Source organism: Lontra canadensis, unplaced genomic scaffold (assembly GCF_010015895.1).
Source record: "Lontra canadensis isolate GAN:19392208 unplaced genomic scaffold, GSC_riverotter_1.0 scaffold19, whole genome shotgun sequence".
NCBI classification, from domain to species: Eukaryota; Metazoa; Chordata; class Mammalia; order Carnivora; family Mustelidae; genus Lontra; species Lontra canadensis.
Genome location: NW_022631013.1, coordinates 23,880,348 through 23,893,373, shown reverse-complemented (window position 1 = coordinate 23,893,373; position 13,026 = coordinate 23,880,348). Strand labels below are relative to the sequence as shown.

General features: G+C 45.0%; 1 protein-coding gene across 4 annotated transcripts in view; it reads left to right on the top strand.

Annotated features, from left to right (window-relative positions):
* PTPN3 (protein tyrosine phosphatase non-receptor type 3) overlaps positions 1 to 13,026 on the top strand; it is a 109,974-nt gene that overhangs the window by 82,601 nt on the left and 14,347 nt on the right. For all 4 annotated transcript variants that reach the window (XM_032860817.1, XM_032860816.1, XM_032860818.1 and 1 more), the window contains one exon: positions 1,412 to 1,572. In XM_032860817.1, coding sequence (XP_032716708.1) covers positions 1,412 to 1,572 — 161 coding nt within the window. The remainder of the gene's footprint in view (positions 1 to 1,411; positions 1,573 to 13,026) is intronic.

Below are 13,026 nucleotides of genomic sequence, written 5' to 3'. Positions count from 1 at the left end.
ACTCCTATGTGTTCCCCCCGCCCCTCCAATGGTCCGGGTCACTTCAGAACTTTAGACAGCTTCTTCACCCTGATAGTCCATTTCCCTATCTGTAAAATGGGGACAGTGGTAGCTAGTTCAGGATTCAGTTCAACTATTTGGGGGAAATGCCATGGTGGTGATTTTCCTTCTCCTTTCTGGTTGTCCAGAAGGCAGTGGGGAGCCATTGAAGGCTTTTTCTTTTCTTTTCTTTTCTTTTTTTTAAGATTTATTTATTTATTTGACAGACAGAGATCACAAGCAGGCAGAGAGGCAGGTAGAGAGAGAGGAGGAAACAGGCTCCCTGCTAAGCAGAGAGCCTGATGTGGGGCTCGATCCCAGGACCCTGGGATTATGACCTGAGCCAAAGGCAGAGGCTTTAACCCACTGAGCCACCCAGGTGCCCCCCACTGAAGGCTTTTGAGTAAGAGAGTAACTTCCCTTCCTGGGTAGAAGGGGAAAATTCAGAGATGATCCCAAAGTTTCCAGTTTGGGAGATGGGAGAAGAATGCGGCAGTGGACAGAAAGAGGCATGTGAGACTGGAGAGGAAGTTAGTGCAGGGCAGGGATGGGGAGATCCCAGGTTTGTCTTTACCCAAGGAGTCTGACGTGAAGGCAGAATCCGTACTGATGAGGTAGGACTGAACCCAGAGGAGGTGTTAGGACTTGATACATATATTTGGGAACCTCCCACCTAAAGATGGCCTTGAGGGAGAGGCTGACTGGGCTCTGGGGAACAATGCAGTCATAGAGTGCCCATGAAAAATACTTGTGTTAAGGGAGCAAATGAAAGGGACCTGAGAGGGATGCCTGGGTGGCTCAGTTGGTTGGGCAGCTGCCTTCAGCTCAGGTCCCAGAGTCCCGGGATCGAGTCCCGCATCGGGCTCCCAGGTCCACGGGGAGTCTGCTTCTCCCTCTGACCTTGCTCATGTTCTCTCTCTCAAATAAATAAGTAAAATCTTTAAAAAAAAAAAAAAAAAAGAAAGAAAGAAAGAAGGAAAGGGACCTGAGAGAGAGGTAGGGGAGGGGAGACAGTTGGGTAGAAGAATAACCAGGTCAGAGAGAGCAAAGTTGGAGGAAGTTAGGTTTCCTTAAAAATATTCTTTCACTCTCTCCCACCTTAGTCAAAAGACTCTGAGTACAAAACACCGTCATTTAAAACTAACCAGAAAGATTAGTATGTCATTTTGTATAATTAGCACTTACTGAATCATTCAAGAAGTAGTGTCTTTGGTGAAAGTGATTACCATGAGCTTAATCGTTTAATAAGCTGTTTTAAACCATCTGCGTGCAGGTGCCGTAAGTACAATTTTTTTTTTTTTTTTTTGAGGAAACAGATCAACCAGAACGTTCCTACCCCTGCCAGACACACTCTTTTTCTTGTTCACTACAGCAGTGCACTCGTTCACAGACATCAAATCCGAAGATGAACTAAACCAGCTTTTCCCTGAGGCCATTTTCCCCATTTGTCCAGAGGGTGGGGACACCTTGGAGGGATCCATGGAACAGCTAAAGAAGGGCCTTGAAAGCGGGACAGTGCTGATCCAGTTTGAGGTAAGAGACCTCGAGGGCCATGTCTTCAGCCTGTGGGGAGGCCACAGCAGTCTCAGTGGGCTGCTCAGTGGCTGCCGCGTGACCCCAGGCACCAGGGAGCCCCTGCTCATCGTGGGAACACGGTGGGGGTTCAGAGCATAGGGCACTGGGCCTGGAGAGCTGGGGATGGGACCACAGCCTGTGCTGAACTCTGCCTCACCCTCTTACCTAGTAATGCTCGGTCGTCATGGAGAAACATGTCACATCAAGGAGGAGGGACTCTGAGCATATTTAGCTGCCAACACAAAAGCTCAAATCGCTCAGCAGTAGAAGGTGCTGGAAAGGCAGTGTGGGTGAGCCCAAAGGGTGGTGGAGCCAGTGCCTGACCCCACCAGGCACTGTCTGTAGTTTGGAGCGGGTCACGTCATCCTGTGAGGGCAGAGTGGCTGGCCTGCCCAGGTCCCCTGGAACTGTGTGACCAGGAGTAGAATCCAGAGTCGGACCCTATTTTCCTTCCCCAGGAGGGGACTCTGACCACAGAATTGAGACTGACAGAGGCACAGGCAGGGCCCTCGCAGAAGGAAGCAGGAACAAAGGAGGTTCAGTTTTTAAGTCCATTGTATTGATCACGAACAGTGAATGGAGTGTTTATCTTCCAAATGTTTTCAAGGTAGAAGTGTAGTTCATACAATAAAAGATAACAGAAGAGCTCAAAGAAGCCTAACGTAAACTGTTAGAATAGATTGTGATTAACGACAGCATACGCAGTCCGGATTCATAAGTCCGGAAGGAGTCTGGATTCGATTCAGAAGCACAAGTCAGCTGGGCCGTTTTTCACTGGAAAGCTATAGGAAGAGAAAAGTCATAGAAGCAAAACTAAGAAGTTTGTCAAATACACGTGGTCACATATTGATTCAGAAGAGTATGAATGATGCAAATATTAAATAGGAAATACTATAAAGCAGAGAATCTTAAGTGAAAGAAAGGTTTATAATGGCGTCAGGAATAGAATGGAAATAATAATATTAGAGCAATGCGTATCTGAACAACAGTAGAAAGTATAAGAACCCACGAGTAAAAGGTGAAGGGAATTAACCCCACCCCAGAAAAAGCAAAAAATAACTTCATAACTTGCGGAGATGAAATCGGGTTAAGACTGGAGGAATAATATGATAACTTGGTAGGACTGATAGACATATACTGAATATCTACGAAGAGAAATAGCCCTTTTTTCCAGTGTCCTGCAGGAGGCTGTGTTGACTTAAGTTTGAAGGAAGAAAACGAAAGTGTTGTGTTCTCCGGCCTTGCAGTGCAAAAAGTTCAAAACTGAGATATACATTTTAAACACTGTAAAGCTCAACACTTTTAAACACTCTGCTGAGTAATTGAAACAAGGAGAGGGTTAAGAGCGAGTTACATAATATGACTAAGTGTTTGGCATTGGAGGGGATGGGAAAGGCAGGAAGGCACTATGGAGACACCAGTTCAGTAGTGTGTATTGGGTATTTACCGTGTGCTGAGGTCAGGAACATAAGGAGGGAAAGAGAGGATTTCTGGCCCCAACCAGCTAACAGTCTAATACTGGTATATTGGGGGGATGTATCATGAGACCCAGAAAGAGCTGAAGACCAAGGTAGGGGGGCGCCTGGGTGGCTCCATCAGTTAAGTGTCTGCCTTCCGCTCAGGTCGTGGTCCCAGGGTCCTAGGATTAAGCCAAGCATTGCCCCCCTCCCCTCTGCTCAGCGGGGAGCCTGCTTCTCCCTTCCCCTCTGCCTGCTGCTCGCCTACTTGTGTGCTCTCGTGCGCTCTTCTCTCTCTCTCTCTCTGGCTATGTCAAATAAAGAAATAATCTTTAAAAGAATAAATAAGAAAGACCAAGGTAGGGCAAGACTTCCTTTCGTGGTAGTCCTATGTTCCACAGGAAATGAATGTGGGAGGTTCCAGGAGCTCCTCTGGGGTAAGATGTATTAACAAGATGGATGGGATTAAGTGCAGAGGGAAGGTCGTTCCAGGAAGGTCACAGTCCGAATGCAGACTAAGCCCCTAAGGTGTCAGGTAGCACGGGGAAACACGCCTACCTGGGTTGAGCAATGCCCCAAGGAGTCCTGGGAGAGCCTCTGGGTGTCGAGAGTCCTTCCATCGCACACTGTTTGTCCTTGATCACATTGTCCACAAGGAGGCACTGTGGCCTCTCGAAGAGGGAAAGAGCTTGACTGTGGTCTTACACAGTGCTCCCGAAAACCCCCTCCACTCAGCGGGCTCCACTTCCATTTCCCATGTGGGAATCCCACATAAGATTTTCCTTGAACACTGTCCACTGAACTTCACCAAGAAGCTTAAAAATACTTGAGAGAGGAGCGCCTACTATCCCCTGTGGCTCTGAGCAGCGTCTCTCAGAGGGTGGCCACCTGTATGGGTAGGAGCCTGTGAAAAGGGGCGCAGCCCACAGCTGCTGGGTGAGCCACCCTGGGACAGGCCTGGCTGTGCGCCCGCCTCACAGGATGGGCGGGAGGTTCTGATCCAGGGGACCGCAGCATGAGGAATGGAGAACACAGAAATGCTAGTGTTAAATTTTAGTATGCGCACGTTTCGTTTAGTCTGTACATTTCCTAGAGATGGAGTAGGAAAACCCTCTTCTTAACCACGATCGTTTGCAGAAGAGACAACAGCAGAGCCGCTGTGTGCTGGAGCAAGTGCGGCACCTGGAGCCCTGCTTCCCCAGTGTCCCCGCATAGGTCCCAAGGAGCCCAAGAGTGTGGAACGTAATGTAACGACCCCTGCTACAGAATGGGGAGGATGTCCCCCCCACCCCCGCTGCTAGAGGGAACCGGTGCTCAGGGAAGCCAGGTCAGACAGGAGACTCGCACAAAGGGAAACCCCGAATTTAGCTCGTAGTCTGAGTCCAGTGCTTCATGGGCACTGCCTCACAGAACTGTTGTCCCTGCTGTATGGAGGACGATCAGAGTCCCAGAGAGCTTGTTGCACCGTAAATGGTTCCGCCCGATTGGAACCAGACAGGCTAACTCAGAAGCTTGCTCTCTTAACAAGTGTACCACTTCTGGAAACAACCAAGTGCTGTTTACGTGTGGGAGTTGTTGTTAGAATAGTACAGCATCAGAACTAGAAAAGATCTGAGAAGCAATCTCACCACACAGAGCCAGGCTTTAAGTCCTGACTCTGTCCCTCGCTTCCTGTGTGACCCCAGGCAGCCTGTCCGTTTCACCTCTCTGTACCCTCCACTTCCCCGTCTGTAAATTGGGTATCTCATGGGTCAATTGTAAGGGTTAGATGAGATAAATACTCAGTGTGTTGTTTAGCATATGATAAGAATGCCATAAAGAGTAACAACTATAATTATTTATTTAAAAAAAAAAACAGGCTGTCTCCATACAAGAAGTGGTCATGTCTGCTGGGTTTGGAACCCTGAGCTGTCCAACTCCAGAATCTTGGCTGTTCTGGTTTTCCACCTGCCCCGTGGTGTCATTGGCAGATGACAGAGTGTCTGATGGGGGCTGTGCTCTGGACAGGAGCAGAAAGAGGGAGCTGGCCCCTAACAGGTGCCCATGCCACCCACTCCCCAATGCCAAGGGCCCGCCTTGGGGTGGCTGGGCCGTAGATGGAATCCTCCTGTGATGGCTAGCTGGTTTTCAGCAAAGCCTGTTTTGAAGCATTTTTTTCACCAGGGGAGTTCCCTGTCCCTCCCGTGGCTTTTGGTAAACAATTACTAATGTGTTCCAGAAAGCGTTTGGTCCCAGCTGTAATAAGATCACGCTTAATAATTATTAGCATTTCAGTAGCACTTTGGAATCTGCCAAGTATGTTTCACATATGTTGTCTCTGTTGATTCTCACAACTTGAGGAGGGCGCCTTTTTAGGTGGAGAGAACAAGGCTGGGGGTTGGGGACTTGCCTTGTGTTAAGTCGCTGGTCGGATCGAGGTTGGATCCGAATCTGTGTGGAAGTCTAGTCAGTGTCAGAACTCACGGTTGCCGGGTGCCCCCCAGCTCCTCACCAGCCTCCAGCCTGAGCCCCTCCCTCCAGCCGCTGCCCCGCAGGAGCTACCCCGAGTGAGCACATTGGTATTAAACTGCCTGAGTACACTGCCTGGTTCAGCCGAGGTTGGGCGTCTCTGTCTCACGTCAAGGAGAAGATTTGGGGTTTGCATGGCTCCAAGTCTTACCATCTCCAGGATGCTCTTTTGTTAAGGAACTCATTAAGTCTGCCCCAGGTTCATTCCTTCCTAAAGGAAACCCGTGGCTCACTTCATGCCTTCCCTGAGTTGACCCTTTCTATTTAAGCAAGGGAAGGGGTGTCCTTTGAGAACCAGCTTTCCCAGTAAAGGACCATTATGCTTGTCTCCATCCAGTGACCAGGTGGCTTGCAACTTCCCTGCCTCCTTGTCCAGTGAAGATGTCTGCAGAGACTTTCGGAGTGGGGTCGATAGGAAATGCACTTTCCTTCTCCCTCTCTGCACGGATATGAGCAGAGGCTAAAGGACTCCACCAGAGACCACGTCCTGCTCAGAAACCCCCGCCCCTCCCCCTTCAATGTCTTCCTCCTTTACAAAACCAGAAGCCTGCCTTTTTCTCTCTTCTGACCCATTTTCCCTAAAGTCCCTCCTACATCACCCTTGTAGGAAACATCCATCGGTATCAAAACAAGTGACTCACTGGCTCCTGTGATTACTATGAAGGTTGATCTGGAAGGACTGAGATAGCTGAAGACTTAATGAGAGGCTTAAATAGACACACGTAGAAATTAGTGAAGGCGATTATACCTTCAGGCTTAGAATTCATACCTTAAAAAAAAAAAGCATTTAAGAATCTTCCCGGATTTTTTTTTCTTCAAGGAAAACATTCTGTAATGTGTGGGATCCCAGGAGCAAGTGTGAGGGCTTGACATTTCAAGTTCTGGAAGCCCATTTTAAAAGCGGGGCCACCTCGGCTCCCTGTCTTGTATTTACCTGTGAAACGGACTCGAAAGCATACTTAATCCTAGCCATGGGATCTGCTTCAAGTAGCACTTTTGAAGGACCCCAAATTACTAGCCATAGTGTTTATTTCAGCAAACCTTCATGGGAATGTAGGGGGAAACTCCAGAGGGCCTCCAGACAGGGTCCCTGGCCCTCTGGTGGGTCAGGTATAAGGGAAGGGAGGAGTCCCCAGTGTAGACAAACGGCCCCTGAGTAGTGAATTATGTCCACCAAGTACTACAAGGCAAAATAGCCTCTTAAGGTCTTCCTGAAAAAGGAGTTACCCTCAGCTTAGGTGTGGGGCTTTGTGACACCTCTTGTTTTGCTTTACTCAGTGGTGTCCAAAGCTGAACACCCCACTACACCTTTTGATTAAGCGCCGTCCTATGTGTCCGGTAGAGTGCTGGCCTGGGGCGATGGTGAGAGCCAAGCAGACAAGATGCCCAACTTCATGAAGATCGCTATTGGGTGCTTGACACAGGAAGTAGGTTGTTTGAAAAACCATTGTCCTGCAGTAGATCCTGGTCATTGCCAAGGGTGTGAAAAGGAGTCTTTCTGCTGTTTGATCTCTCCTTGTTCATTGCCCCTTCAGTGACCCCTCCTTTTATTTGTTTGTTTTTTGGGGTTTTGTTTGTTTTCTCCCTGTTTTTTCCCTTTTCCTCCCTACCAATCCCGGCCTCCCTGGGCTCTCAGCCTTTGAGAATTCTCCCTTTCTCTGGTCATAGAGTTGACAGGAAGTTGGATTCCCCCGTGTGAGACCTTGCCAGCATCCACTGATCAGAGCCCCTGGGGTGTCAGAAGCTTTCGTATGAGGGTGGTCACCAGAGTTCACACCTTCACTTGGGCCAGAGGTCTGATGAGATCACAGCCCTCTCCTGAAGCCCTCTCTCTAATATTAGAGGGAATTTTCAGAGAAATGTTTAGCCTGGAAAACCACATCATCTTACCCATCCCGGTGGTCCTGCATGAGAGAGGTCTAGCTTCTACTCTTCAGCTTTCTATCTTTGGAAGCCAGAGCCGGTGATATTGGTGTTAATTTAAGGAGGATTGAACTGGATGCCTGGGTGGCTCAGTCAGTTAAGCGACTGCCTTCGACTCAGGTCATGACCCTGGAGTCCCAGGATCAAGTCCTGTGTTGGTCTCCCTGCTGAGTAGGGAGTCTGCTTTTCCCTCTGACCTTAACCCTTCTTGTATACTCTCTCTCTCAAATAAATAAAATCTTCTTTTTTTTAATTTTTTATGTTTTTTTAAAAGATTTTATTTATTTATTTGAGAGGGAGAGAGAGAGAAAGAGAATGAGAGGAGACAGGTCAGTGGGAGAAGCAGACTCCCTGCTAAGCAGGGAGCCGGATGTGGAACTCGAGCCTGGGATTCCAGGATCATGAGCTGAGCCAAAGGCCAGTTGCTTAACCAACTGAGCCACCCAGACACCCTAAATAAAATCTTTAAAAAAAAAAAAAAAAAAAAAAGAGCCCAACCCAAGCCCCCGCAAAATAAATAAATAAATGTGGCTGTTCTGTTACAAACCATTCTCAGCTGGCCTTTTTTATAATTTACCCTTAGCTTCACAGCTTCTTAGAACTACACTCCAATAAGAGGCAAACAAAGCACTTTGAGATTTAAAAATTAACAGCTTTTAACAAAACTGTTAAATGAAACTTCTAACCCACTGCGCCTGGGACTCCCTCACCAGGCTCCTGGTTGCTCTCGTTTTAGGGCAGAATTGAAGGGATCTGTGTGACTGACGGCTCCTTCCTGAGCTCACACACCCTTAGCCTGGGAATAACCCCAGCCAAGTGTCCTATTGCAATGAGGAGTTCTTAAAAGAGCTTCCTCTGGATTCTGGCTGATGGTCTTTAATTCCTTTCTCTCCATCCCTGACCCTTCTGGAAAGACATACCTGGGTTTCCAACACCTCACTCTCCACCTTGAATCACCCTTCTCAGAGGAGTTTTTCATAGCCTGCTGAGCAGCTCACGGGGTCTGGAGAAAAAGTCAGTAAATTAAAGGACGTTGAAAACCAACACTTAACACCTTCAGAAGCTAAGTGGATGACTAGGACTTGAAGCATTTCAGCAGAAATAGGGCTCAGTGTTCACCTTGGCAAGGCAGACACGAATATGAGCTTGTTGTCCTACTCTCTGAAGGCCCCCAAAATCATCTTCCTGTTCACCCAGCTTTTTGTAGAATTTTGAAATTTTATATATAGATTTATTCTAGGTTCTTTTTTGTCCTCATTCAGTCGTTTGAATTTAAGAAATAATTTGGCTGGGGTTCCTGGGTGGCTAAGTCAGTTGGGCCTCTGACTCTTGGTTTTTGCTCAGGTCATGATTCTCAGGGTGGTAGGATGGAGCCCTGTGTTGGGCTCCGTGCTCAATGGGGAGTCTGCTTGGGAGTCTCCCTGATCACTCACATGCTCTTTCTCTCTCAAATATATAAATCTTAAAAAAAAAAAAAAAAAAAGGAAAAGAATTTGGCTGGAGGGGAGGTGGGCAGGGGATGGGGTAAATGAGTGATGGACGTTAAAGTGGGGGACTTCTGATGAGCTGTGGGTGTTGTATATAACTGATGAATTCTCCACCTGAAACCAATATTGTACTATATGTTAACTAACTAAAAGTTAAGTAAAAGCTTTAAAAAAAAAAAAAAGAAAGAATTTGCATTGTAATAATTCAAGTAATTCAGAAATAGCCAAAGTAGAATTGTCTCCTGACTCCCATCTTCTTTAGCTTCTTTCTCTTTGTTACACATTTACAAATAACAACTTGGTGCCTGTCCTTCCACACTTGTTCTGGTGCTCATGCAAATGTATTTTTTGGTCTTTTTTAAAAATTATTTTTATTAACATATAATGTATTATTTACCCCAAGGGTACAGGTCCGTGAATCGCCAGGTTTACACATTTCACAGCACTCACCATGTAACACACCTCCCCCAGTGTCCATAACCCAACCACACTCTCCATACCCCTCACCCCCCAGCAACCCTCAGTAACTGTTTAGTGAGATTAAGAGTCTCTTATGGCTTGTCTCCCTCCCAATCCCATCTTGTTTCATTTTTTCCTTCCCTACGCCCCAAACTCCCCATCCTGCCGCTCATATTCCTCATATCAGAGAGATCATATGATAATTGTCTTTCTCTGACTTATTTCACTTAGCATGCTACCCTCTGGTTCCATCCACATCATCGCAAATGGCAAGATTTCATTTCTTTTGATGGCTGCATAGTATTCCATTGTGTATATATACCACATCTTTATCCATTCATCTGTGGATGGACATCTAGGTTCCTTCCATAGTTTGGCTATTGTGGACATCGCTGCTATAAACATTCGGGTGCACGTGCCCCTTTGGATCACTGCGTTTGTATCTTTAGGGTAAATACCCAGTAGTGGCAAATGCGCTGTTATATATAAAAGGGATCACACTTTATTCTGTAACTTGCATTCTTCGCTTAGAAAGAGATGAATGTATATCCTTCCAAATCTGTGCTTTAGTCTTCTTCTCTTCATTGCACATAATTCTGTGGTATGACTGTACCATAATTTAAGGCAACACTTCTCCCTACTGGGAAATTTTCAGGCTATTTCCAGTATTCATAAAAAAAATACTTCGCCGTGGGGAAATTTCTTTGATATGAATCTTTATGCATTCCTGTCAGATAAAGCCCAGGGTGTGCACATTTTAAAATGTTTAAACACTGTTATTTTACTTTTTATTTTAGAACCTTAATAATTTATCAACAGATTGTTATGGCTGAGATATATTTATATATTTACGGTAATGTTTTGTTAAATTATGTTATGTTGTAATTAAAGCCTTTTGCTAGATCTGTGCTTTTCTGCTAGACCATGTCAAGTTGATTACATTTACGACTTTATTTGGGGAAAAAAAAAAATCTTGGAATTTGAACCTCCGGCTTAGCTTTACTGATTATATTCACTTAATTGGATTTTACCTCCATGCAGTTAGTCAGTCAGAACCAAAAGGTCATTTGGGGAAATACGACTCAGATAGTCTCCTTACAGTATCAAACCAAACCTCCCAATAAATCATGAATTTATTTCTAAAATGGTCTCAGTCCATGAAAGGTGGCAGACATTTCAGAAGTTGTTCTGTGGCTGCTTGATTGTTATGAACTGAAATTGTGAAGTTCAGTAGCTGAGCTGGGGGAGAGATTGCAAATTCTGAACATCTGGTAAATGTATAAGACATGTCACAATTATTGTTGCCAAAAATCTCAGTGCTAATTCTCTCCTGGTGATTTCTGTGCAGCTTGTTTATTTAATGAAAAAAGAACTAATAAGAGAAACAGACTCACAGAGGTCAGTTTACAAGAAATACAATTTGCAAAAAATACAATTTGCAAAAAATACAATTTGCAAAAATTCTGGCGGAAAACACTGCCCAGCCTTCTTATTAAAATTGCAAACACATTGATGATGTTGGCCACAATTTGATGGAACAATAATTTGTTCTCATACACCCTGGTAGGGCAACTTAGTTATATGTATCACAGTCCCTAAAAATATGTTTTGATGCAATAATTCTCCTGGAAATTTATAAGAGTAAAAACACTGAAAACAGCCTAATCAAAAGATAGAGTAAAAGTTACATTATGTGAAACTATAAATTATTCCAGTAAAAATCATTTTATGTAGAGAATATTAGAAGATTTAATGGCACAGGGAACTAGGCTCTAGTAAGCTGGAAAAAACAGGCTTCAAAATTATGATAGTATTTCCCAGAATACTTCTTATGAGATGTGAGATCCTCCATGGCCTCCAAATGATCTTGAGAAACGCTTAGCTAATCATAGAACATAAGATGGCTTGTGTTTTCCAAATTTCTTTGACTTGAAACTTTCTAAGGAATACCTATTAGCGTCTTTCAAAACAGTTGGGCAGGGTGCCTGGATGAGCATCTGCCTTCAGCTCAGGTCATGATCCCAGGGTCGTGGGATCGAGCCCCACTTTGAGCCCCACAACGGGCTTCCTGCTCAGGTGGGGAGCCTGCTTCTCCCTCTGCCTCCACTCGCCCTGCTGTGCTCTCCTGCTCTCTTTCTAGCACATAAATAAATAAAAGTCTTAAGAAACGAAACCCCTTGGGTTCCATAGAACATAGTATAGGAAGTGCCAATATGGAGGTGAGTCTCATTTTTTATTTTTAAAAATGTAGTATGTCTCGGTCTTCTGTGTATACATGTGTACTTAGGTTTATTTGTATACATGTATGCATAGAAAACTAGAGAAAACCGATGAAAAGGGTCATCGTAGGGGTTGTGAAATTACTGGTAATTTTTTTTTTCTTTATCCTAGTCTGAATTTCCCAGATTTTCTAGGGAAAGAAAGAACACTTTCAATATTGAAAAAAAAGTTGTGTTGTTTTTAAACTTTCATAAAGTTCATTTAGCAAAAGCACTGGTGAGGGATGTTTGGATGGTCAGTTGGTTGAGCGCCCAACTCTGGGTTTCAGCTCAGGTCATGATCTCAGGGTCATGAGGGCAGGGAGTCAGCTTCTTCCTCTCCATTTGCCCCTCCCCCACTCATGTGTGCGTGCACCCTCTCTCTCAAATAAATCAATAAAATCTTAAAAAAAAAAAAAGGAAAGAAAGAGGGGAAGAAAAAACTCAAGGGCTGGAGAAAACTGGGAAGGAACAAATGTGTCTGCGGCCCTTGTGGTGTATCCTTCTCCCCAGACTCTGCAAGTTATATACGTGAAATACGTACCACTTCTTACATGACAGTCATACCTCCACAGTGTGGTTTCAGAGAAAAAGAAAGCTCAAGTATTGAGTCGGATCTGATCGTGACTGTGAGCGAGATATATAGTCTCTGCTTCTCGCTTGTGAAATAAGGGCCCTCTTAGTCCCTCCCACAGACCTTTTATCAGAATCATACCAGGTACCACATAAATGTGTCCAGTAGGTGCTTATAGATGGACAAAGATGGTTTTAATTGCATTTTTTCCTAGTTGTTTCATGCACACGGAAATACGTCTTTAAACAAAGCTTTCACTATTTTTACTGTGGAAACAAGACTTCTGAAATGATGAAATGAGATGCTCTTGTACTTTAGTTAAGAACCGGGCTCTCTCCGTTGAACTGGAAGGAAATGTTTCTAGACTAATGTAAATGGTCTCCATTGTAACTTGGAGTCAGGATCCTTTCCTTTCTCTACTTGCTTCTAGCGTTTGTCAAGTAACTGTCATAAGGATGAGGTTTTACTAACCATATTCCATTATCTGGTGATTCAGAACCCTGCCTGTGACTTCCTTTCTCCCAAAGATCCTCATGTTAAGAAAAAAGAAAAAGAAAAAAAGTGAATGTAGTCAGTTTCTCATAGGAGTATAAAATTTCTTATTGGGAAGAGTTTTCTTTTAAAATATAGTAGCATCTAGGGGCACCTGGGTGTCTCAGTTGGTTTTGCAGCTGACTCGTGGTTTTGGCTCGGGTCATGATGTCAGGGTGGTAAGATTAAGCCCCACTTCGGGCTCTGCACTGGGT